Below are 24,516 nucleotides of genomic sequence, written 5' to 3'. Positions count from 1 at the left end.
ACTCTCAGCCCTCTGTCAGAGTGCAGTGGCAATTTTTCATGGCGAGTCATCTTACCAGCCACTGCTGAGTATGAATGAGAATGATGTCACTAAATTAGAAGAGAGGATTGAGATCACTAATTTTTGGAGTAGGTTTGCATATGGAAATAGGCAGTCCTTGGTCTTGATTTCTTTTTACTTCTCCACTTGGATTACTTTGGAGAGTTAGCAGGATCTAGGCTGAAGAGTTCAGTTTTTCTTTGAAAATGTGCACAACGCTACATTGAGCCTTTTTTGTGTTTGTTTTCTGGAATCTATGCAAGAGGGATGTCGTGTCAACGTGAAGCTCTTTGCATTTTGAATATGCAGTGTGAATACACACAACTTGCATAGCAGTCGCAGGGGGGTTGTGCCTAAAGTTGAAAGCATGCATAGTCAGAACAGCCCTGGAACCACCCCTGCATGACCGTCGCTACCTTTTTGAAGCCAGTGTGAGAAGTGGGCTTTGTCCGCCTTCCTTACTGGGCTCCAGCGAGATCCAGAGCCCATCTGAGACTTTCCCTGAGGCCGGTAAACAAGCCTGAGAGCTTAAAAGCTCTCTCCACACCAAAAGAACTTTTAAGCTTTCCACTTTGTGTGCATTTAATTAATGCTATGTCGGTTGACCTGCCATCAAGTTTGTAAAACTGCAAGAATGCAAATTGCAAGTCAACTGTATACTTAAATACCTGAAGCAAAGAATATTGGGAATTGTTCATTCCAGCCAATTCCACAAAAACCCATTTCTCAGTCATTCTAATGTTAAAAACGGAAAGCACTGACTGTCTCACAGGGCAAATCAAAGTAAAAAGTAAAGAGCTAGATAGAATAATAAGCAGTACTTCATAGGCTAAAGTAACTAGCGCTATTTGGCAGAACAGAGTTAAGAACACAGCAAGCACTAATCTCTTTAGAGATGTTGATAGATGTTAGTCTTGCTTTCTAAAGGAAATGATAAAGTTAATTTTCAAGGTTTTAGTTTAGAATTATACTTTTGTTCAATAGAACTGGTGGATCATACTTATTCAAATTGAAAGTTAATCTGTGATATGCTTTCTAGTAAATTTAAAAATTGAATTTATTGGAGCATATTTGAGGGTCAAACTAATGCCTCATGGTTTTTGTTTTTAATTATTCTCTTTTCTTTCATAGGAAACATATGAGAACATACCAGGCCAATCTAAAATTACATTCCTTCTACAAGCTGTCAGAAATACTACGGTTGCTGAAGAGGTATTTTCTAAGAAGTAGTCCCTACAAAACATTTATAATAGCATAATTGAATCATTGTTTCATGTTGTGGTAAAATGAAGTAGCATTGTATTTAATGTTACCAGCTGTAATAGGCACCTGAAAAGAGATACATAGCTAGCAATGTCAGTAAGTTGAAGAATTATTGGAAATTTGTCTGAGTAGCAAACACTGCTGCAGTAATGCTAAACCACAGTTCGGTTTTATGGGAAGAAGCAAGCATGATCATACAGTTCCTTTCTGTCTTTGCACCATAGATTGGAAGCTTCAGTTCCCATTTTAGTGGCAAACCATTGGTTTTTTCAATGGTTTGATAGACCCATTGGTTTGGATCCTAAATTCTCTTCTGTACACGAGTTAAGGCGTTCTCCCTTTCCCTTTGACTCCTGGTGCCGTCTGAAATTCTGTTTTCTGAAAGCAGCCTATCTAATATACACCTCTGGGCTCATAATGTCTTGGAATCTACTCCTTATTGCATTGCTCCTTAACATATTTGCTGCCCAAACCTATTATTGCTTGTGCATTAGGTTTTAATTTCACTTATTGACTTAACAACTGTTGTTGTAGAAGCATTTGCAATCAGTAAGTCATGGCAGCTGAAAATGCTATGTGTATAAGATGCACGTGTGTTGCTATACTATGCAAAATTAAGACCAAATATATCAATATTGCAATAAATCACAGTGAGTATTCTGGCATGTACGCTGGTGGATTTCTGACATACATCAAGAAATCTGTACAATGCCTGTGTTGCCTGACACTGCCATAGATGTTCCCACACAACACAAATGGAAGTGGTTCAGTCTTCCACACATTCTACTTCTGTTGTCCTTAGCATACTTGTCCACTACAATGTGGTTGTTCATTTGGTAGGATTGCATGTTCTCTGTCTCCCTATTCCCTACAGAAGGGCTGTAGCTCAATAGTAGAACATCAGCTTTGCATTAGACGTTCCCATGTTCAATCCCCAACATCTCCAGGTCGGGCTGTGAATATCCTGCCTGAAACCCTGGAGGGGACCTGCTAAGCTAGATGAAGCACTGGTCTGACTTTATATAAGGCAAATTGCTGTGGTCCTTTGTCAGTCATCACAGTATTTCAAGTAGAACATGCCACCAGTGTTGATTCAAATGCCTTGTACTAATTAACTGTCAATATCTGAGCTGAAATAACTGATAATTCATATTACTGTGGTTAGTGTATACCCATTGACCCCCTTCTGAGGAACTTATTCTGGAATTTTTCTGGTTTGGAGTTTGCAGTTATAACTTGCTTGAAAGAATGAATACTTAAGTATTCAAAGTAACATTTGAATTAATATTTTTCAATAGAGTCTTTAATATATGCCTAATCTGTACACAATTCACTTTATTCTTTCATGTTAACACAGTTAACTGTTTACAAATGATGTTTCCGTATAAATGTTAATATATGGTAGAAAACATTTGATTTAATTTGCTGAAACTATTTACTAAATGCCTCTTAAGTTCAAAGTTCTTCTAACATAGAGTCAGTCACCTAGTTTAGTTCTTATACCAACTGTGACATGAAATAGTTGAGTAAAAAATAGCTATGTGACTAAAGATGCCAAAAATAGGTGTGGCAGAGTCAGCACTTTGGCTGAACTTCTAGGTGTTTTGTTTGTGCTTTGTAGGAAAACAACAGCAAAGAACAGAAGTGGAATATATTGTGTTGAAATTAATTCTCCCTCATATAATGTATATCTGTCTTAATAGGCTAGACAAATGGCTGCTGTGCTTCTCCGAAGACTTTTGTCAGCTTCTTTTGAGGAAGTTTATCCAACGTTACCCCCTGAAGTTCAAACTGCTATCAAAAGTGAATTGCTGTTGATTATTCAGCTGGAAACACAATCCAGTATGAGGAGAAAAATATGTGATATCGTAGCTGAGCTGGCCAGGAATCTAATAGGTATATTATATTATTATTATTTATTTGTATTTCTGTGATGCTGGCTGTGTCTGAAAACATTTAAAGGCAATGTAAACTTAAATGAAAAATACAGTAAATCAAACAGGCACTAATAATAATTTTAAAGGGTCAACAACTAGCAGAATCATCATAGGCTAGAAACATGACCATGTTTGACCAGACAGCATCATCCTTTCATAGACATTTTCCTAAATAGAAATGTTGTCACTTTCTAGAAAAAAATCAAGTGAAGGAAGTAGGCAAGTGGGTTATTCTAGAATGTGGGTGCAATTACAGAGACAGCCTGTTTGCATCTTCTCTAATCTTCCACTGTGCTTGAGCTTTCCCATCTCTCCTCCAAGTGCTGTGGGGCTTTAGAAAATACTCCTGGCAACCATGCAAGAATATAATGTCCTCACAGTTCGCAGCCTATAAGGAAATGCTATGCAATTTTGGTAGTTTTTCCCTTTAAGAAAATGAAACAAATTATTATTTCTGGTTGACCATTGTGGTTTCAAAAATTCCTGTCTTCATGTTCATATTCTATCTCTTTTAGATGAGGATGGCAATAACCAATGGCCTGAAGGGCTGAAGTTTTTGTTTGACTCTGTCAGCTCTCAAAATGTGGGACTGCGCGAAGCTGCACTTCACATCTTCTGGTATACTATTATTTGCAGACAAGTGCATGGTCATGCAAGATTGTCAGGTTGTTTAACATTTCTGTTAGGAACCACATCTTCAAACATGACTTTCTGACTGGGTTACAAGGTTCCTAGAAGCAATTGGATAATGGTGGGTGATCATTCGCAGGGAAGTTATTGAGTGTATTCTGGTGCATGTTCCAATTCACTTGGGGCAACAGTGAGACTTAACTGGCCTTACCATTGCTCTGTGTGAGCTGTGTATGAACTTTAGATCTTGCATCAGAGCTCTGACTTAACTCAGAAGAACTTTGTGGCAGACAGTTGATGTGTGGTGCTCTGCATAAAGTTTTTAAGGCCTATGGAATGCTTAAATGCACCTTTGTATTGTCCCTTTAGGAACTTTCCTGGTATTTTTGGAAATCAACAGCAGCATTATTTGGATGTCATCAAACGGATGTTGGTGCAGTGTATGCAAGATCAGGAGAATCCCACGGTAATTCAAAACTCATTTCCTCTTTTGTCTGAAAAACGTTGTTAATCTTGAAATGTTTTCTACTCTGAAAAAGCAAACGCCCGAAATGAAAACATGCCGGCTTTGTTGAACAGTTGAAATCATTGCAGAAGGATAGACTACCTGGTTGGGATAAACTTGGAAGCATTGTTTTACAGTAGTTTTTGTTCTCCTTGGGATTGTGGTTCTGGCATTTTCTTGTAGTTGTCTTGGTTGTTGGCCTGTGGAGCCCTTTGGGATCCCATCTTGTGTATCATGCTTACATGAAACCATTGGACGTGGACACCTGAGTTTTTGGGGAGTCACAATGTGCTGATGATGCCCAGCTCTGTCTCTCCTTTGCATCTAAATTCAAGGATTGTGTTCAAAGTCTGAATTAGTGTCCAACACTGGTAATGGGTGAGATGAGCGAGAACAAATGGAAGCTTAATTTCAGCAAAACAGAAGTGTTCCTGATGAAATTAGAGAGATTTTGCCTGCTTTTGATAGAGATGCACTTAGCTTTAAAAGTTGGATTTGTGACTTGGATATTTTTCCCAACTCAGCCCTGAACCTGAACGCTCAGGTTTTTGCAATGGCCAAGAATTATTTTGCACAGCTAATGCTAGTGTGCCAACTTCAGCAAAGTATCAGATCTGGCCAAGGTGATACATGCTTAGGTTTCATCTTAATTATATCTTATAGTACTGCAACATTATTTTTACGTGGCTGCCTTTGGGGAGAGCATTAGGAAACTGGTTCAGAATGCTGTAGCCAGACTGACTTGGGACACTTATGAGGAGCATATGACTCTTATCTTCATAACACCTTCATTGGCTACCATTGTTTCTGGACACAGTTCAGAGTACTGATTGTGACCTACAAGCCCTTACACAGCTAGAGACCAAACTGCCTTAATTACCATATTTTCCCATATGAGATGTTTCTGAGAGACCCTTCTTTTTATCCTGCCTACATCTGAAGCCTGTTTGGCAAGAACTAAAGAGAGAATCTTTCTAACTAGCTACACTTAGTCTCTGAGGAACCTGTTCAGCCCCTTCACCTTACACCACAGGCAAGTACATTTTTATTCAGACAGGCCTTTGACCGAATAGGCTGGTGTATTATAACCACTAAATAAGTTGCATTTGTCCAACATAATTGGACTTAACTGCATCATCTCAACCTGATATAAGACGAAGGAAGCTCAGGATGAGCATATCCTTTCTTCTGAGGATGTTTTCTAGTTTACTGCTTTAGGAGGACACAGTGTCTTGCTTTTTGAGCATAAAGTTTTAGTACTGATACTATGTATTGGATCTCTGTACGCATACCTGTGGCATGAACAAATAAATATCTGATGAGGAAGGAGTGGGTGTGAGTGCAAAAGTTATGAGTACCTTTGACGTACAAGTATGAATTTAAAAGTTTGAGGAACACTGTATGTTACTGATGTTGATATTTTATATTCCTTCTAGATCAGGACACTGTCGGCTAGGGCTGCGGCTGCATTTGTTCTTGCTAATGAGCAAAATCTTCCTCTTCTAAAACATTTTGCAGACTTACTTCCAGGAATCCTGCAGGTAAAAACTCATCCGTCAAGTTGACCGAAGTATGTTACCTCCTATAGGCTCTGGCTTGTATTTTAAGAGTGTTGCTGTTTCCATGTCAATAATACATGAATTCTAGTGTGAGCATCAAGTACACTAGGTGTCAGTAGCAAAAGTTTAAATACAAGGCATAGCCTAATAAATAATACACTGTAAATGCCTAAAATACAGATTACGTGCTTCCTGTATTTGAGCTTTACCGGAATGTGTGCAAGGGCAGCTACTATATCTAAACACTATAAGCGTTAATATTTGTAACAGGGAAGTTGGGATTCTGTGGTATAGGAGAACAGAAGAATTAAGTTCCTCATGTGACTCTGTGATCCTCCGTTGCCATATCAGCATTTTTTTCTTAAGCTTCAAATCTGAAAATTTTAATGTTGAAATTAATCTCTATACAGTCGTACCTTGGTTGTCAAACTTAATCCGTTCCGGGAGCCAATTCGACTCCCAAAATGGTTCAGAAACCAAAGCACAATTTCCAATTGGCTGCAGGAGCTTCCTGGACTCAAGCAGAAGCCACGTTGCACGTTTGGCTTCCAAAAAGCATTCACAAACCGGAACACTCACTCCTGGGTCTGCGCAGCTCAGGAGCCAAAATGTCTGGGTACCAAGGCATTTGACAACCAAGGTACGCCTGTAATTGGACCTTTGTTTTTATTGAGAGAGTCCTAACTGAAACAATTATTGCCTTTTTGCTTCACATATATCACAAAATATATGGTCCTATGCCAAAGAGATATTTTGATAAGAATTTTCACAAGGGGGAAATATAATATATCTACAGTCTATCTTCTTGTTTATTGCTAACCTCACAATATGTAATGTAACCCTTAAGAATTCCAGTCAAACATAATAATGTATAGCAATGATAGCCAACCCGGTGCCCTATAGATATTTTTTCAATTGCAAAAGCCATTCACCCCAATCAGTCCACAATATCTGGAAGACCCCACATTGGTTCTTCATGGTGTATAGTGTCTGCAAATATAAAAGATTGTTACCAGTGTGGAATGGAGGATTTTGAAATATTATATGATTGGCTTTCTTTTGACGCCTGTTAAAACTCTTGCTATTCTTCCAAGCTTTTAGTGGGTACTGATGGGTGATATTTTGTACCTGCTTTGGCCATGTCAGGGAATGTTTTCCTATATGTCAGTCAGCTTTTATGGCATTGTAACATGCAAGATGGAAACAATAATCTGAGGTCCTGAAGCAATATGACCTAGTGCTAAGTCGAAAATGAAGTAGATAGCCCTGGCCTAGGTTTTAAAAAAGAAAATAGACTATAGAATAGATCTGCAATACTATCCTATGCATCTCTACTCAGAAGTAAGTCCTATTCAGTTCAGTGGGGTTCCATCCAGATAACTGAGTAAAGGATGTTGGTCTTAATAGTTACAGCAGATGAAAAAACAATATACATTACGTTTCACACAAAAAATCCTAGTTATTGCAAGCAAAAAACAGGAAGTGCATATCTTTTTATTAAGGTGCTATGATTTCTTTAGACCTTTTGCCCCAAGGGACATCTGAAAATGGAGACAAATTAGTATTGCTATTATTATTACACCAATTTGTAGACTACTTCACAGCATAGAGCCATTGAAGTGGTGTACTCAATAAAAACATTATTCACAAGAGGCGGGAGGTGAGAGAGCTAAGGAGCACCCTGTAGGCTTTTAGTCTCCTAATCATAGTTAAGGGATCAGGCGGTATTGCATCTTCACCAGGCAGGAGATTGAGAGGGAGAAGAGCAATGTGAGCAAATAAAACATGCCTTAGTAGGTGAAATTATTTGAAATAACTCGGTGAGACAAGATACATTTTCTACCTTTTGAGCTCTCCAGTATGTCCTCTAGTCTTTGGTTCTGTGTTTTGGTTGCAGTATGTTGAAGCACTGAATGGTGTCTTCCTAACACAGTGCTTGGATTTGAATGTGAATTACAGGTGAAAAAGATATTAACTGAATTCTCTTTTAGGCGGTAAATGACTCCTGTTACCAAAATGATGATTCAGTATTGAAGTCCCTTGTAGAGATTGCAGATACGGTTCCAAAGTATCTACGGCCACACTTAGAACCTACATTGCAACTAAGTTTGAAGGTAAGTTGACTGTCCCATCCCAATTCATGTTTTGGTTGATTAGATAGGTGGCCTGATTTTTAGTACTATACTTCAATATCTTTCTTTTTCAGTTGTGTGCAGATACTAATCTCAGCAACATGCAACGCCAACTGGCTCTTGAAGTAATAGTTACATTATCTGAGACCGCAGCTGCTATGCTTAGAAGGCATATCAATATTGTTGCACAAGCTAGTAAGTAAATGTATTGTCTTTTATTATATTTTTTCTCAGTTAGAATTAAAACAGTTAATGTGGCATAGGTTTGTAGATTAGGTAAAAGACACATACCCTGGTCTTACACAGTAGTCACAGAGCTGTTTTTTAGAAGCCTACTCTAGTCCGCTACCCAAACAACCAGAAGGACGGTGTTTTGCCTTTTTTATAAGACTCTGTCAAGTATGCAGCCCTGACTGTTGAATCTAAAATGGGGCCAGCATGAAGCAAAAATAAAACACTCATTAACTTTATTAATATGGGCACCACATGCTTATTAAGAAGGTATTCTCAGTGCTGCCTGTGAGCTGTTTTTTGTGACCCAAGAGTGGCTTAATAGGTTGTTCTTGATTTTGTTTTTATAATGTGTTTTGTATTTTTGTATTGTGGTTTTATGTTGTGAATTTCCCTGAGATCTGCTGGTATAGGGTGGTATACAAATTTAAATATTAATACTAATAATATTAATAATATATTAAGCTAGTGTATATTGAGTCAGTTGAACGGTCCATCTAGCCCACTTCCTACCTTGCAACCATTTTTAGGTAGAAATGCCAGGGATTTGGCTTGTCGCCTTCTGCACGCAAAGCATGTGATATAATAATCCTTCCCTGTGGGGCCATTGCACAGATATAATTCAGAACTGGTGCCTCACAATCCAAAATTACTCTATTGGTACACGTTGTGGCAGAGTGAAATATGGACAAGTGCCACATTGCTTCATGAATTCTGGGATGTGAGGTGGCTGTTCATGAGCAGTCAGATCTCTGTTAAACCTTTTTCTGTAGATTGAGCAATGTTAATTTCCTTAGTTCCTCAGATGTTAACAATGATGGTTGACCTAGAAGAAGATGAAGACTGGGCAAATTCTGATGAGTTAGAAGACGATGACTTTGACAGGTAAACAAGTTGTTTTTAAAAAAGAAAAAAAATCATATGGTTTGCCATTCTCAAGGGCTCCCTTTCATTGCAAGCTTTTCTTTGGTACCTACTGTGATGTTAACATTTGAGAGTGCTGGAGGTGAAATAGTTAAACAAGTTACCCAATCAGAACCAGGGGGTGGAGTCAGAGGGACTATAAAACCAGCTCTGGGAGGGGCAAAAGAGGAGTTCGTTGGGAGTTGGGTGGTTGGTTGGAGTGGGAGTGAATTGAGATAGAGTCTGGGGGTAGGTTGAGTTAGTGTAGCGAAATAAGCTGAGTCAGGAACAGTTAGGAGCTCGGAAGACAAGTAAATCTCTGAGAGGTGGTTTAGTGAGTGAGAGCAGGTAGCGGAAGTTATAGGTCTGGATAGGCACCCTATGATTGTAATTGACCGATACTGTTTATGAAACCACACGCTTGTTAAACTGCAATAAATAAACAGAAGTTTATGTTTCAGTTTAAACCTGACTGGACTCAGTATTGTACCAGGTAGGGCCTGGGTGGTGGCAGTGAGAAATAAAGTGGTGGCACAGGGATCAATAGACGATGAAATGTCTGGGGACCCTGTGTGATCGCCACACCTACTGCTGGCTTGCATGCCATTACCTGTGTATGCAACATCCCCACGTTGAGCTGCCAGGTTTTAAATGTCACCTTCATGCAAAGGTGTTCAAATGGGAGCTAACGTGATACATAATTAGCCCTTAGGTAGATGCGGGTAAGAAAATAAAGGTGGTTAACTTTTCTCACCTTAAAAACCCCAGATTTTTGCAAAAGAGAATCCTTTCTTACAAAACACACTTTGCTGAGAACAAGTACTGAGGAAGAACTCTCCTACCTGTCTGTAGAGATCTCATATCCTGTAGGGGCCGTAGTGGAGGGGGGAACAAAGGCCCCAGTTGTACATGCTGTTCTTAAATTCAAGGCAATGTTGATTACATCTTATAACAGCAATCTGTCTGTCTTACTAGATGCTTCTATAAAAATCATTTGTTATGTGATTTCTAGAAGCAAGCATGGTCCTTCTCAATCATTCCTTTTATTGAAATCAGAGTTTTCAGAAGCATAGAATTTAGTTGTAAAGGGATAGCTCTCAGAATACAATAAGGGAGATCGGTGTGTTGATGCATATCAGTAATTTGTTTCATGTTTCCGATTTGTACATCAGCTTTTTATTTAAGTGATTTATTCACATTTATTGATATAGCCATTAAAGTATAGTTTACAACGTGCCAGGAGCGCTCTGCTATATTTAGAACATATCTTTTGCTTTCTTGGCAACTACTTAGTAAATTATGTGTATGCCAGAAACCAAAAATAAATTGCATATTTACTAGAGCAGTTTGTTCATATGCTGGAGTGTACTCAAGCTTACTTAAAGACTGTAACTGTAAATTTATGTTGAGATTTCAACCATTTAGAATTTGTATAGGAGCAGGAAACTAAATAAAAGATACTTCGTAGGACTGGTTACTTCATGAATACAACAGTCTTTGCAAACAGTAAGACATGGACTGTGTTTGATCTCCTATTAAAGGGCTCAACGTTTGTTTAAGTATCATGTGTAACAAGGAAAAAGATTTTTTGAAGGGCAGAAAAATAATGCACTAACAATATACTGTCAGTATTCAAAGGCCATTAGTATTTCCCTCTAAAATGAAACATAACTCAATATAAACCCTCCAGATGTTCAAATAGCTATCTGCATGAAATTGGCATTGATTTAAAATACGTTCAAATGTAGCAAGGGCCTTGTAAGTTCTCAGACCGTTGCACAATGGACAGTGAGCATTTATCCTTCCAGGATCAAGGTGTATGTCTCTTGACAACCATAAGTGCTCACAATATCCACTTATTGTCCTGCTATTAACGTGCATACCATAGGAATATAGTTTAAAAATACAGCACCTGCAGTAAAAAACAGTAAAAAAAACCACCTGCAGATTGATTTTGCCAGTACAAAATTTATATGAAATTTAGCTTTAGACTAAAAAGAATATATCACTGAGGTCTTTCAGCATTGCACCTCCAGCATCTAGCTGTATCAGACAGTGCCTTCCTCTACAAATGTTGTGGAATCTAATATACCTGAAACAACATTTTTGCTGCATCCACCTCGGTTATAAATCTAAAGAAACATTCTGTATAGATTCTGAAGCAATTTCCATTGTCTGGGTTTTGTTTATCTATGTATATCATTACATTTTATATCCCACTTTTCCTCCAAGGAGATCAAAATGGCACATATCCTCTCCCCCTCCCCATATTATCCTAGCAACGACCCTGTGGTGTAGGTTAGACTGAGACTCCAAAGTTTCTGAGCATCTACTTTACAAAGGTCCAATAAGCAACTATAAATAGTAGTCGTGGATTTAACTTTCTGAGAAGATCCAGTAATTCCTTCCAACAATTTAGGAGGTGCCAAAGCACTCAAAGCAGTTGGTTTATAAATAGACACCAACAGGTGTTGTAATTGAAGATATTGTCTCCCATTTGAACCTTTCAACTGAATAAATTCCTCAGTCAACCTATTTCTTCCACAAAAAAGACTGCCACTATCTTAAAATTAGAATTACCCCATAATTTGTCACATGCATATGGGTCAAATTGTAACTGACAAGACAATGTATGTTGTGTCTCTTTAGTTGCTAAATTTTTAGGTGCTGTAGGTCTTTTTCTTCTTTAATCCTTAGATCCCAAAATTAGCCACATCCTGAGAATTCTTAAAATGGCCACTAGCACACAGTCCCCTAAACCAAAAGATAAGCTTTAAGTTTTCTGAGTTTAGAGGGCACCTGTTCTCTTTTTTTAGGATAACCAAAGTCCTTCACATTCCATGTGCAAATTTAAAGTCATATGATGGTTACATTACTAGTATTATAGTAGTATATTTGTCACAAATATACTAGTATTATATTTGTCACAAATATGTTTGGAACACTTATTACTCTTCCCCACCACAACATCTGTAAAATCTCCTAACACTACTAAAAATCCATAGTAGTGTTTCCTGCTTGGCAGGGGGTTGGACTCGATGGCCCTTGTGGTCTCTTCCAACTCTATGATTCTATGATATAAATCACAAAGACAGTGTATTTGTTGATAAGCTAGGAGGATACTTTCTAGGCATCTATATTACAGTGTAGAAACCACAAGATCCTTATAACGTAAATATCTATAGTATGTATCCATGCTGAGCAAACAGATTAAACATGCAATTTATGTAAACGTTGACATAGCACCATCTATAAAAACTTGCAAGGCCAGAGGACAGGGGAAGAAGAAAAATGCATATCCAAAAACCAAGAAAGGGAGGACAAAAAACCCCACTGCAACTTTTATATTCGATAACAGCATACCTCATTCGCCGCCCCTGCCTCCCATCCCATTGTCTCCTTAGATTTTTCACACACAAAAATAGAACACACTGGAATCCAATACTGCGATAAAAATATGGGTTGACTACAGACGTAATATGCAAACAACTTTTCTATTAGTCAGTGCTTGTTTGACCATGTTACAGGGCTGCTGATGGAAGGAATCCTTAGGTTTTTCTTTAAATATTGGTTCAATAAAGTAATGCTTGTTCTCATTTCTGAGAAACTGACTCCTAAATTAAGGGTATATCGGGGTGCAGCTTAACCTATGCATTTGCTGCTCATATGACAGGCCAATCAGAGTGATGGAATCCCTGAGGAGATATGGCTTTATTTGGTATTCATAACATTTTTTCTGTATTTTTTCTGTATCAGGTCGGTTTTTGTTGTCGCATCTAATTCATTCTGTAGTCTCTTGAGAATATACTTTGTTTTGAGATAATGGCAGTGAACCTTTTCTTTGTTTACCCAATTTTTTCTCTTATTTATTTTATTTCATAATAAAGTATCATTTTTAAAAAAGGAATGCAAACAATAATATGTAACAATCTGTAAGAGCATAATAAAAAGGCCACAGTTCTAAGTTGGAGGAACGTCCTCAGTCACATCACGATTTAATGCCACATACGCCTTCGCAATGAAGATAAGCCGTAATCACTTCAAATTAGTATCTGCAGTCCAGCAGAGATAGCAGAAGAGAAGGCCTTAAAGCACTGGAACATTTCACTCTGCATCCAATGTTGGATTTATTCCAAGGATGTGTTGTTCCTCTGCTTTGTACTGGGATGAAAAATGAATGTTGCTGATCACCTATACAAAAGCAAAAAGTAGCAGGGAAACAACGAGTAAATAATTTCCTGTTGCCATGCTTCATTAAAAATCTCTGTTGATTAGAGTCTCTTTTGTGCAATCTGCAAATAGCATAATATTATGCTGTTCCATTCCTCACCGAAGTTCCCCCTTTCTGGCACATTGCAGCAGAAACTAACTTAAAATGTAAAAAAATTAAAAATCAATAAATTGGCAATGTTTATCTGTAACTTGTAAAGAGAGGGCTGATATCTAGTGAGCCCGATCTCTACCAAGTTGATAATATTCAGGTAATGCCAATATCTTTCATAAAACATTTTCAATGAACTTAACAGGCTGATCTTTCTTTTGGCCAGATTGCCAAGAATCCATATTGCATTTTTGTGTGCAGTTTTCAAGTTGAAGCATTCTAGCCATCATCACATAAGTAGATTTTGGTAGTGCCGCCATTGATGTGTCATTTGCAGCTGCACTGTTTTCCAATTTAGACATTCTGGATTCTGCTTGATCAAGCCTAGCTGCAGTGCTCTACAGAATCATGAAGCTGATCAATAGATTCTTTAATAGGCCTTTATATTTTTTACTGTCCAGCCATCTTTTTGAGAGTTGACATTATTGGAATAGGTCAGTCATTAAAGCATGAGACGCTTGAGTTGTGGGTCCATGCCCCACATTGGGCAAAAGATTCCTGCATTGCAGGGGGTTGAACTAGATGACCCTTGTGGTCCCACCCCCAGCTCTACAATTCTATGATTCTAGAATCTTCAGCAATTCCCACTGTCCCTGCCGCCTGGTGGGAGGCTGGTGCCTGCAAGTTCGTGGCAGATGCACTTGAGGTTTAGATGCCATGATCTCACAGAAAATCACTCTTTGAAAAATAATCACCTGCTTTCAGTCCACTGGTTCAGTTTGTGTAATTATCAGGCTATGTTTAAGCCCACAATTGCAGGAGTAACTGAAGAGTATACGAGTATGCCATCATTTGAAACCAGAAGTCAATTTTATATAGATAGATAGATAGATAGATATATGCTGACTGGGGGGGGCATAGCCCATCTCCCAGTATGAAATATAAAATTCAGTATATTAAATGTATTGATGAATTTATACTAAGAACAGAAGTGGGTTTAATAAAAAATCTATGCAAATAGATTTCAATTTTAAAATGTGTCATGAAAGCTGTGCCTCTGAATACCTTTTCACCTAATGGATAAAGTACACATTGTTTTCCTGAGAAACCAAAAATACTAGGAAGCATATCTGAAGGAATACAACCGAGTACTTAATTTATTGGGTTGGAACCAGTTAAGTCATTCTTGGAGGAGATTTCATTGAAATTGGCAGATTAAAGTCAGTCAAGATTAAATTGCAAGCCCATTGATTTCATAGGGTCTGCTTTGAGTATGACTTAGTTGGATGCAATGCATTGGCTATTATCCTAAATTTTGACTTACAGGTTTTTATTTTTTTACAAACTTACTTTAGCAATGCTGTTGCTGGTGAGAGTGCGTTGGACAGAATGGCTTGTGGCCTTGGTGGAAAACTTGTTCTGCCTATGATAAAAGAACATATTATGCAAATGCTTCAGAATCGTAAGTAATTTAATTTTGGACTCAAGGCAGATGTTAAAACATGTTGATCAGTGGTAATGCTTCTGGTGCTGAGCTGTTAAAACAAGTGAAAAATGTCATCAAAGTCAGGCTTAAGTAACTTTGAAGCCAGTGGCAAGGTGCAATTTGTTCTTTCAGCAACAGTTCTGAGTGATCTGTAGTAGGAGCTTCTTGTGCAGTTATTGCTTGTAGGAGAAGAGAGCTATTAATTTTTCCTAATATTTAAAGGTTCTGGGAACGGATTCATCAGGATTGATTCTGTTCTGCAATCCAAGATTGTTCTTCATTGTGACTGTAAACCTTTCCTCCAATTCAAGGAGTGTCCCAAGTGTGTGAACAGGAGCATCAATGTGTCATTCTCCTTATTTGTCCAAACAAATAGATGGGTAGTAGGATTTCATCTGCCTGCCTTGCATTCTAACCTTTGCTGTAATGCAGGTGTGGAGAATTAGACCGAGTCGAATCCGTACTTTTCCCAGCTCCTGTGAGCTCACTTTCAGCATGTGGGCAAGACCACCAATCTGTTACCTGATGTCATAATTATGACATGTGATTGACAGCTTTCAAAGTCCAGTGGAAGTTGCTATAACAGCTGATCTTCGTTTACAGGAATATACTTTGAAATCTGTGGAGGGGGAAATACTGCTAAAAGCAGAGCACTTAACCTCTGGAAAGGAAAAAAAATCTGTTTTTAAACCACTGGAGGAAGCATGTGCTCCACTTTCCCAATTCACATTGCTTGTGGCTTTTGATATGGCAGGCCTTGGTTCCTTAATATCAGCTTACTAACCAGGATCTCAAACCACAATGTGCAGCTTGAGAGAGAAAGGATGAAGGTTGTATTCACAGCTTAGTATAAGAGAGAGAGCCACTGAAATTGGCTTGAAGAGATTCATGTTATGTGTAAAAATATATTCCTAGTTTCTGTATGCTTTTTACTAAACAATATTGCTTCTATTCAATATCTTTCAATGCAGCTGACTGGAAGTGTAGACATGCTGGCTTGATGGCTCTCTCAGCTATTGGCGAAGGCTGTCACCAACAGATGGAGGGGATTCTGAATGAAATAGTTAACCTGGTTTTGCTTTTTCTTCAGGACCCTGTAAGTTTAAAGCACTTGGCTTCTTCAAAGTTTGCATTTGATTCTTTTATGAATTTATTAATCAAAGCTAAATATTTCAGCACCCAAGAGTAAGATATGCAGCTTGCAATGCAATTGGTCAGATGGCTACAGACTTTGCACCAGGCTTCCAGAAAAAATTCCATGAGAAGGCAAGTAGAAAGCTATGTAATTCAATATCAACCAAATTCATTCTGAGACAATTCACTCACAGTAGCCATCTGTGTTGTAGGTAATTGCAGCTCTTCTGCAGACCATGGAAGACCAAGGCAATCAGCGAGTTCAGGCTCATGCAGCCGCTGCTCTGATCAACTTTACTGAAGACTGTCCCAAATCACTGCTTATTCCTTACTTAGATAACTTAGTGAAGCATCTTCATTCCACTATGGTATTAAAATTGCAGGAGGTAAGACAATCACCTGGAGGATGATTTGAAAGCAGAATTGGTTCGACTAAAATCCTGCTTTGATATTTCATGAAGTTTTTTTAAAAATAAATGTTTTTTTCTCCCAACAGCTGATTGAAAAAGGCACTAAGTTGGTTCTGGAACAGGTTGTTACATCCATTGCATCAGTTGCTGATACAGCAGAAGAGAAGTTTGTTCCATACTATGATTTATTTATGCCTTCTCTTAAACACATTGTTGAGAATGCTGTGCAGAAGGAACTTAGACTCTTGAGAGGGAAAACCATAGAATGCATCAGCTTAATTGGCCTTGCAGTAGGTAAAGAAAAGGTAAGTTGATAAGAATTAAATAAGCACCTATGTTTTCATGGGAGATAGCTTTGTGTGCGCAAACACCCCAGAATACCAGCAGCTGGGAATCGCAAGGGGGTAGAGTGCTGTTGCAGTCAGATACTGCTTTTGGGCTTCCCATAGGCATTTGGTTTGTTATTATGAGAGCAGGATACTGTACTCTATGGGCCATTGACCTGATGTAGCAAGCTCTTATGTTATTAATGTATGCTGACTATTAATACTACTGCTAGTGGTTACAGGGAACCAGACAGAGGGCGTTCTCAGTAGTGGCGCCCTCTCAGTTTTTCAGTTGTGTATTGTGACCTCCAGCCCCCCAAAAGTTTTATACCCCTGTCTTAGTGCAACATGATCAAGCCTCAGTCAGCCCGAAGCTCACATGCTCCCCTCTTCTCCTCCCACATAGCTAGGAGAAGGTTCTTGAAGCTTTTGATATATTTTTTATGTAACCACAGTTTCCTATGTACTGTAAACCAGTGCATGCACTTAAAACAATGGTATTTAAGAAATCTAGCTTCAGAAACTATGGTTTGAAGTTGTCTTGTTTCAAACTGCCCATAGTTGGTGTTAGCTGCTGATAGTTGATGCAACAAAACACGGTTAACTGAAAAGATGCAAAAGCTCCCAAATTCGTCCTCAGTCACACAGCAGGAGAGGGGAGGGAGGGATTCCATGAGCCCAAGTCATCCTCTGGCTCTTTCATTGTGTAGTGAACAGTATTGTATTTAAGCCAGGAGCAGCTGGCATGGTGAGGTGGTGCTGTGAAGCCACACTCCCGAAACTGGCATCGCTGTCACGCATCAGAGTAAGGGCTGCGTGGATGCACTGACAGCTCTCTCTATGTGCCTTTTCAGCCCAAAATCTCACCCCTGTCCTAGCAAGCAGCTGCAACACTGATGTCAGGAGGCAGCCCTGCCCAAGACATCCGAATGACCAGTTCTAATTCTTTATTAAGAAAGTTACAGACCTATAGCTAATCAGGCTGCCAGTTCTCCTAGCCTTTGCAACATGGGATGGAGTCCACAGCAAGGAGATGACTTGTCCGCACCTAAGCAAAAGTGCCCACATTCTTTATAAACAAAACAACATCCACCATGCTGCCCAAGACCTCCCATTGCTCCCCCTGCCCAGATGAGGGCATAGGTGGCAAATACCCAACTATTACAGATAGTTCCCCTTTCTGGGCTTAGAGCCCAGGACCCCAAGCTGTTGGGTTGAAATAAGCTCACCGATAAGGATAACATCAAAGCGAGCCAATTAGTTTATATCAAAGCAAGTGAATATAAGCATATATGAGCTCATTGCTACAACTACCAATTAATTGTAGAATTATCTTGACTACCAAGATGGCATTAGCAGATCTTCTGTAACAGTTCATCTTTGGTTCAACACACAAACTGAAAATAAATTTGGTTGTTTTATGTGTTTGGCTATTATTTTATGATTTTCGCTTAGAACCTTGTTCTCTGCTGTATTTCAGTATGTAGTAGGCTCTCTCTGTAATAACTCATGAACTCACATTTTCTCTTGGGATCTCCAGGGTTTTTAAGATAGCATAAATGACTAATCTAAAGCTGGCATTCTAAATGAAGTAGGTTCTTAGAGGCCAACTAGATAGATCCTGTTTCTTCCCTGTGGTGTCAGATTTCTGTAGCTGATCTGGACTCTCCAGTTTAGTATGGATGGTGAACCCATGTTTATTTGCAACACTACTGTGGTCCTCTCATATCCTTTCTGGTCTCTTATAAGAAACTATTGTCTTGAAATGTAATCCATTCAGGCTGCTTTGGTGTGGCGACTGTTGCATTTGTGCAGGTGTTTGGATTGCATAACTGTTTCCATCAGGCTCTACAATTCTTTTCTGAAATTTTGAATAACTATATAAGTTAGCAGCAAGCAGCATCTGAATGCACTTGGTTTCACTGCTTTCGATGTCACTTCAAATGTTCATAACTTCATTGCAGTGTTCTTGCATTCTTTGATTGAAACCAGTTTAAAACCATGAGTATCTTTTCACAAGTTTTAAGCTTTTTACTTAGAAAATAACTATTTAGCCGCCCTGACATAATTTCTTGGTTCTTCCTATTTATAGTTCATGCAGGATGCATCAGATGTGATGCAGCTCTTGCTGAAAACACAGACTGACTTCAATGACCTGGAAGATGACGACCCTCAGGTATGTCAAAGCATTACTTTTACCTTTGAAAGCACCTTATTACTAGAGTATCTCTTGCCTGTTGTCAGGGCGGTGGCTGTTTAGAAAGCTGATCCATACTTTGGCCAAAATTTCTGTTGCCACATGCATTTTTAGTAGGATCTGTAGATTAAAAGGTTTCTGTGGCAATGTGACTTGTTTTAGTTTTAGCTTGGTTCGAGATTTCACTGTACGTAAGTGGCCCAAATCTGCCTTTTTCCAGTTGGTTGTATTTTGAGAAGGGAAAAGCTGTGGAACTAATGCTAGCTTTATACCAAACTAGCTAAAGGCTCATTGTGTGATAGAGCGGAGATGAGATGGAAAAAAATCTGAGACTTTTCTCCAACCCCATTCATCATTGTACTGGGTGATTGGTGAGTTCCAATCTTCAGTAGCTTCTGCATTTGTCCCACTGCTCTCTGGAGTCACTTTTTCCTATAGTCACATTCCTTGCCTATAGGGACAGTTCGTATACAGAAAATAGGATTCACTGGGAAAGCCAGATAAGGAATATGCTTTGTTTATAACATTGGTATGGTACAGTTCTGTGGTACTTTCCTACATCTTTATCAATGCAGTATTCAGAAACCACTTTTGACTGGAGTCAAAAGTTTTGACTTTTTAATTTCCTGCTGAGTGTTGTGGCTCCAGCTGATTGCAGTTTTTGTTATCTAATGGGAGAGTCGCTTTTGGCTACCAAGATGAAATGTTCCCTTCTCATCATACCTTTGCCCATGAACTTACTAGATGGCCTTGGGTAAGCTATTCTTTTTCAGCTTCAGCCCTATCTGCAGTATGGGGACTTAGAATGCTCCCCCTAGAAATCTTCAAAACTACAATTTTGAAATGCTAAGGATCACTGCTCAGCTGTTGCCTGTAGAAAATAATTCCTAACAATGTGAAGCATCTGTACAACTTAATTTTTAAGATGGGTTTGATTTTTGCTCAGCACAGGCAGTAATGCAACTTTTAAGAAAGTATTCTTGCAGAAAAGAAAAGTAAACTAAGGCTCTTAATTTTCAGATATCGTATATGATTTCTGCATGGGCTAGAATGTGCAAGATTCTTGGAAAGGAATTCCAGCAGTACCTCCCTGTTGTGATGGGTCCTTTAATGAAAACTGCATCAATTAAGCCCGAAGTGGCTCTCCTTGACAGTAAGTTCTGAAACTTATTTCATTCTTAAATTTGCTGTAAGGAATGGCACAGCTCTCCTAATCATTTTCTCTCTCGATAGCACAAGATATGGAGAACATTAGTGACGATGATGGCTGGGAGTTTGTAAATCTGGGTGACCAGCAGAGTTTTGGTATCAAGACTGCAGGCCTTGAAGAAAAAGCAACGGCGTGCCAGATGTTGGTGGGTACTATTTTGACCACACGGTTTGAACTGAAATCAGTATTCAGCAGTCTGGAGGCCCTGAAGCTGGGGTAGACTGCAGCTCAGGAGCTGAATTTGGCACATGGGGAATTAAAACTTAGGAGGGTGCAGCAAGAAGGGTGGCTCCTTAGGCTCTTTCGCACTATTAAAGATAGGGAGCATTTGCCCTTGGGAATAGAGAAGAGAAAGTAGGACCAACTTTAGTGAAGGAAGGGTATGGACAGACTAGATAACACTTGTGGAAAGTTATTGTTGTTAAAAAATTTAATTGTTCTGTAAAGTCAAAGATGTTTAGGAATGAATTAATCAGACAAAGTGCGCCAACTTATCACGTGACACAAGAGTGTCCCATTTTCCTTTATCTTCGTAGGTGTAGTTTTCCTGTTTGCTTAATTGTTTCTCAGTATACCTGATGGTCATTTAATAATTGCGCAACAGTATTCCTTTTCTAAATTGCTTACATTTTTTTGTTTTAGGTTTGCTATGCCAAAGAGCTAAAAGAAGGATTTGTGGAGTACACAGAGCAAGTTGTAAAACTGATGGTTCCTTTGTTAAAATTCTATTTCCATGATGATATCCTTTTACCAGAATGTGTCTGTAAATGCCTTGTGAAGTTTTAATATTATAACCTACAAAATGTTCCCAGGTACTTTGATGTCATCCTGTAAGCCAGCAGTTCCCAGTTTGCTAAGTACTGGACCCCCTGCTTTTCAAAAGCCAAGCCATGGACCCCCCCATTTTCAAAAATTTTGGATATCTCTGTGGTAGGTTTTGTAAAGTGAATGGTGCTACGGACCACACACACACACACACCCAGCATCCATTGACCACCAGTTGGGAACCACTGCTGTAAGCTATTTGGAAGAGCTGCAAGATCTTGTTATTGAGGCAGGATAGAACTACAGAATCAGCATATTAAGAATCTTAAAGGGCTGTTAGAATGGTACCCCTCTTCTTTAAGGCTTTTCCATGGCAAATGTGCATGATTCTGCCTTGCTCTCCATATTTAGGGATGGGGAATCTCCAGCTTATAAGCTGAATGTGACGTATAGGATCTCCCCATCCAGCCCACAGCCTCCAAAATAACTACAGTACTTCCATTAATGCCACCAGTGGGAACTTTTGTAAGCCTGATTGCCACATGGGGATGATTTTAAGGGGAAGCGTCACAGCTGAGAAAGGAAGAGTTCAATCTCCTTTCTCCATGCACTGTAACATACATGCGCACGCGCGCACACAATTCCTCTCCACATATACTAGTTGGGCTCAAAAACAGCTTGTGCTGATGGAAACTGATTTTTAATCCTAATTGTTTAGGCTGGGAAGAGGGGGTTGTATATAAGAGGGAGGGAGTTTGTGAGTGAGTGGTTCTGAGTCTCGCCCAGTGTTGACATGCAGCCCAAAGAAATTTCACCAAAAGGGTTGTGGTCCTCAAGGCGGTGGGGGAGGTTATCCGACCCCTGGTGTATAGGATTCTAATTGAGCTGCAATGATGCAAAGACCTATATTCAGCTAAGGCAACACTGAAGGATCAAACCACCAGTTTTGAACATTATGTGGAGGTGTTTTCTAATTTACCTTCATTTTGAAAGGATAGGAAATATTTAAACACCTTTTCAAATGTAAAATTGCTAAGCACTATACCATTCATCCTTCCATGTTGTCCAAAATGTAATCCAGGAATCAATATTGTTTTCCCAGATTTTTAAAAATCTGCTCTACTTTGTTTACTTTGTTGAGTGGAATCGAATTGTAACAGATATATAATGTTCTATGCTTAATTGTAATTTAAAATAGAATCCTAGGATTCTGAACTGGGGAAAGTGGGATTTGATCATAGCCTCAAGAAGGAAAATATATGGTTGGTGGTTGTCTGACACTGGAAAAAAGATGTTTGGCAGTCATTTACCTTAATGAATTCAACGTGTTCGTGTGGCAGCTGCAGAATCTATGCCTTTGCTCCTGGAATGTGCAAGAGTTCGTGGCCCAGAATACCTCACCCAGATGTGGCATTTTATGTGTGATGCCCTTATCAAGGCCATAGGGACAGAACCTGACTCAGATGTACTGTCAGAAATAATGCATTCTTTTGCCAAGGTAATATTTTACTTTGCATGAGCAACCTTTCCTGTCTCTCTGAATAGAACATGCTATATTTTCAGTAAGGAGAAATAAAAGATAATCTAAATTAATAATTTTCATGTCCTAGTGCTCATGTATTATCCAAATTTGGACAAGCAGGTGCAAGTAACCATAGCCTTAGACTCACACTCCCCCTCCTTATAAGAAACAATTAGAAATATTCACCTTTTGTAGCAAAGCACTAAGCCCTAACTAGAAGCAAAAAGTTCTATTTGGCACTAACCAAATAGGAAGAGGGAAAGATGAACCTGAAGATCCTTATATATTCCCAATCTTCCAAACCAAGAATACAGTTATTGTCTTAAGAATTTTTGTGCAAAGGCAGAGCAGTATTAGCATTGTGAAGCAGAGTCTATTTAACAATCAACTTTAGGTGCCTTGTGATTGAGATTATATTGTTTGTGAATTTCTTTTGAAATTGTCAAACAAACTTGCTAGTTTTCTTACAAAACTGATGCAACAGCGAAAGGTTGTTAAAGTTTAAATGGTTAGTGAACAAAAACTCCTAGTTCCAACTGTATGTTTTCTTACTGTACAAGAATATACCGGTAAACCTATCTAGCCTTGCATTGAAAACTGGTAATCCGAATTAGGTAGATTTAGATATTTATTTAGTTTGCAATTTAAGTGATTAGATTAGTGCATGGAAAGTCCCTGTTGGGGATTGATTGATTGATTGATTGATTGATTGATTGATTTAAAATTTATTTTTAATGCAAGTACTTAAAAAAGACCACAAGCATAGCAGGTAATCTTTGAGAAGACAATTCTTTCACGAGGAATGACTTTTCTAAGATTGTGCCTGTGGCAATGTTTGTTCATAATCTAAAAGCAATAAAAGGGAAATTTAATTTATTTAAAGCTCATACTATTAATATTTTACACAAGCTTTGTAATATAGCCAATAAAATGAAGTAGGGAGAAGCAAGTACACCAGCTTGAGTTCTTTGGAGGAAAGGTGGAATGTAAATAATATGATTAGTTATTTATTTTATTATATATAGAGTGTTTTGGAAAGTGTTACTTGTAATCGTTTGAACATCATTTTTCAAGTTGATGAACTTTTATTTCATTAGTGTATTGAAGTAATGGGAGATGGCTGCCTTAACAATGAACACTTTGAAGAACTTGGGGGAATATTGAAAGGAAAACTAGAAGAGCACTTTAAAAATCAAGAATTAAGGCAAGGTAAGCTTAATTAAGGGTGCTTAATGTCATCCAAATATTTCTCAAGGCACAGTTTCTAAATTTAGCTAACTGGTTCACAAAAAAGAGATAACTAAGTAATACGTCTGCTGAACCACAGCCTATACTATTGATAAACACTGTTGTCAAGTGCCAGCCCAAGAAAGCACTAAATTCCTTAAACAATATGATAATTCTATATCTATCTCAGTAGCTACAGCAATATTTTTAGTGAAGCTTGATACAGCTTTTTTCTTATTTTAGTATGTTTATATACTTAATATATAAATGTATATTTAATATGCTGCTGAATATTCAGAATTTCCAAGCTGAATAAGAACAATTAAAATTCATTCTAGAAACATGAAACTACCTTAACTTATCCCATGATAGGTTGCCATTTATTCCTGCACGTCATCATCCAAGGGTCCTTCTATCCTTTTTAGAGCAAATCTCCCGCCCCTTGGGTTGATCTACCAAGTAATTGCCCTCTGCTCCTTTTCTACAGCTTTCTTCTTGCGGCAAGCATGAACATTTCTGAAAGCATCCATGCTAATACATTAACAATTTGCTTTTTAATTAGTGAAAAGGCAAGATGAAGATTACGATGAGCAAGTTGAAGAGTCACTGCAAGATGAAGTAAGTCTTCTCTTGGTTGTCTTCACAAATAGAATATTCTTAGAAGCCATTTCATATTACGTAACGGTATGAAATGGTGCTATCGCTTTTCCTCATGCCTG

At 38.5% G+C, this 24,516-nt stretch overlaps 1 protein-coding gene across 1 annotated transcript in view; it reads left to right on the top strand.

Moving 5' to 3' along the window:
- IPO5 (importin 5) overlaps positions 1-24,516 on the top strand; it is a 36,160-nt gene that overhangs the window by 2,571 nt on the left and 9,073 nt on the right. The window contains exons 2-21 of the mRNA XM_053384538.1: positions 1,171-1,251; positions 3,006-3,198; positions 3,755-3,857; positions 4,239-4,335; positions 5,811-5,915; positions 7,925-8,047; positions 8,140-8,260; positions 9,094-9,181; positions 14,876-14,982; positions 15,978-16,102; positions 16,183-16,272; positions 16,353-16,526; positions 16,637-16,855; positions 18,969-19,052; positions 20,094-20,226; positions 20,307-20,428; positions 20,926-21,022; positions 22,374-22,546; positions 23,668-23,779; positions 24,360-24,415. Of these exons, the coding sequence (XP_053240513.1) occupies positions 1,171-1,251; positions 3,006-3,198; positions 3,755-3,857; positions 4,239-4,335; positions 5,811-5,915; positions 7,925-8,047; positions 8,140-8,260; positions 9,094-9,181; positions 14,876-14,982; positions 15,978-16,102; positions 16,183-16,272; positions 16,353-16,526; positions 16,637-16,855; positions 18,969-19,052; positions 20,094-20,226; positions 20,307-20,428; positions 20,926-21,022; positions 22,374-22,546; positions 23,668-23,779; positions 24,360-24,415 (2,403 nt within the window). The remainder of the gene's footprint in view (positions 1-1,170; positions 1,252-3,005; positions 3,199-3,754; positions 3,858-4,238; positions 4,336-5,810; positions 5,916-7,924; positions 8,048-8,139; positions 8,261-9,093; positions 9,182-14,875; positions 14,983-15,977; positions 16,103-16,182; positions 16,273-16,352; positions 16,527-16,636; positions 16,856-18,968; positions 19,053-20,093; positions 20,227-20,306; positions 20,429-20,925; positions 21,023-22,373; positions 22,547-23,667; positions 23,780-24,359; positions 24,416-24,516) is intronic.

Source organism: Podarcis raffonei, chromosome 4 (genome assembly GCF_027172205.1).
Source record: "Podarcis raffonei isolate rPodRaf1 chromosome 4, rPodRaf1.pri, whole genome shotgun sequence".
Lineage (NCBI taxonomy): Eukaryota > Metazoa > Chordata > Lepidosauria > Squamata > Lacertidae > Podarcis > Podarcis raffonei.
The sequence above is the reverse complement of the archived record's forward strand: the minus strand, read 5'-3'. Positions and strand labels throughout refer to the sequence as shown.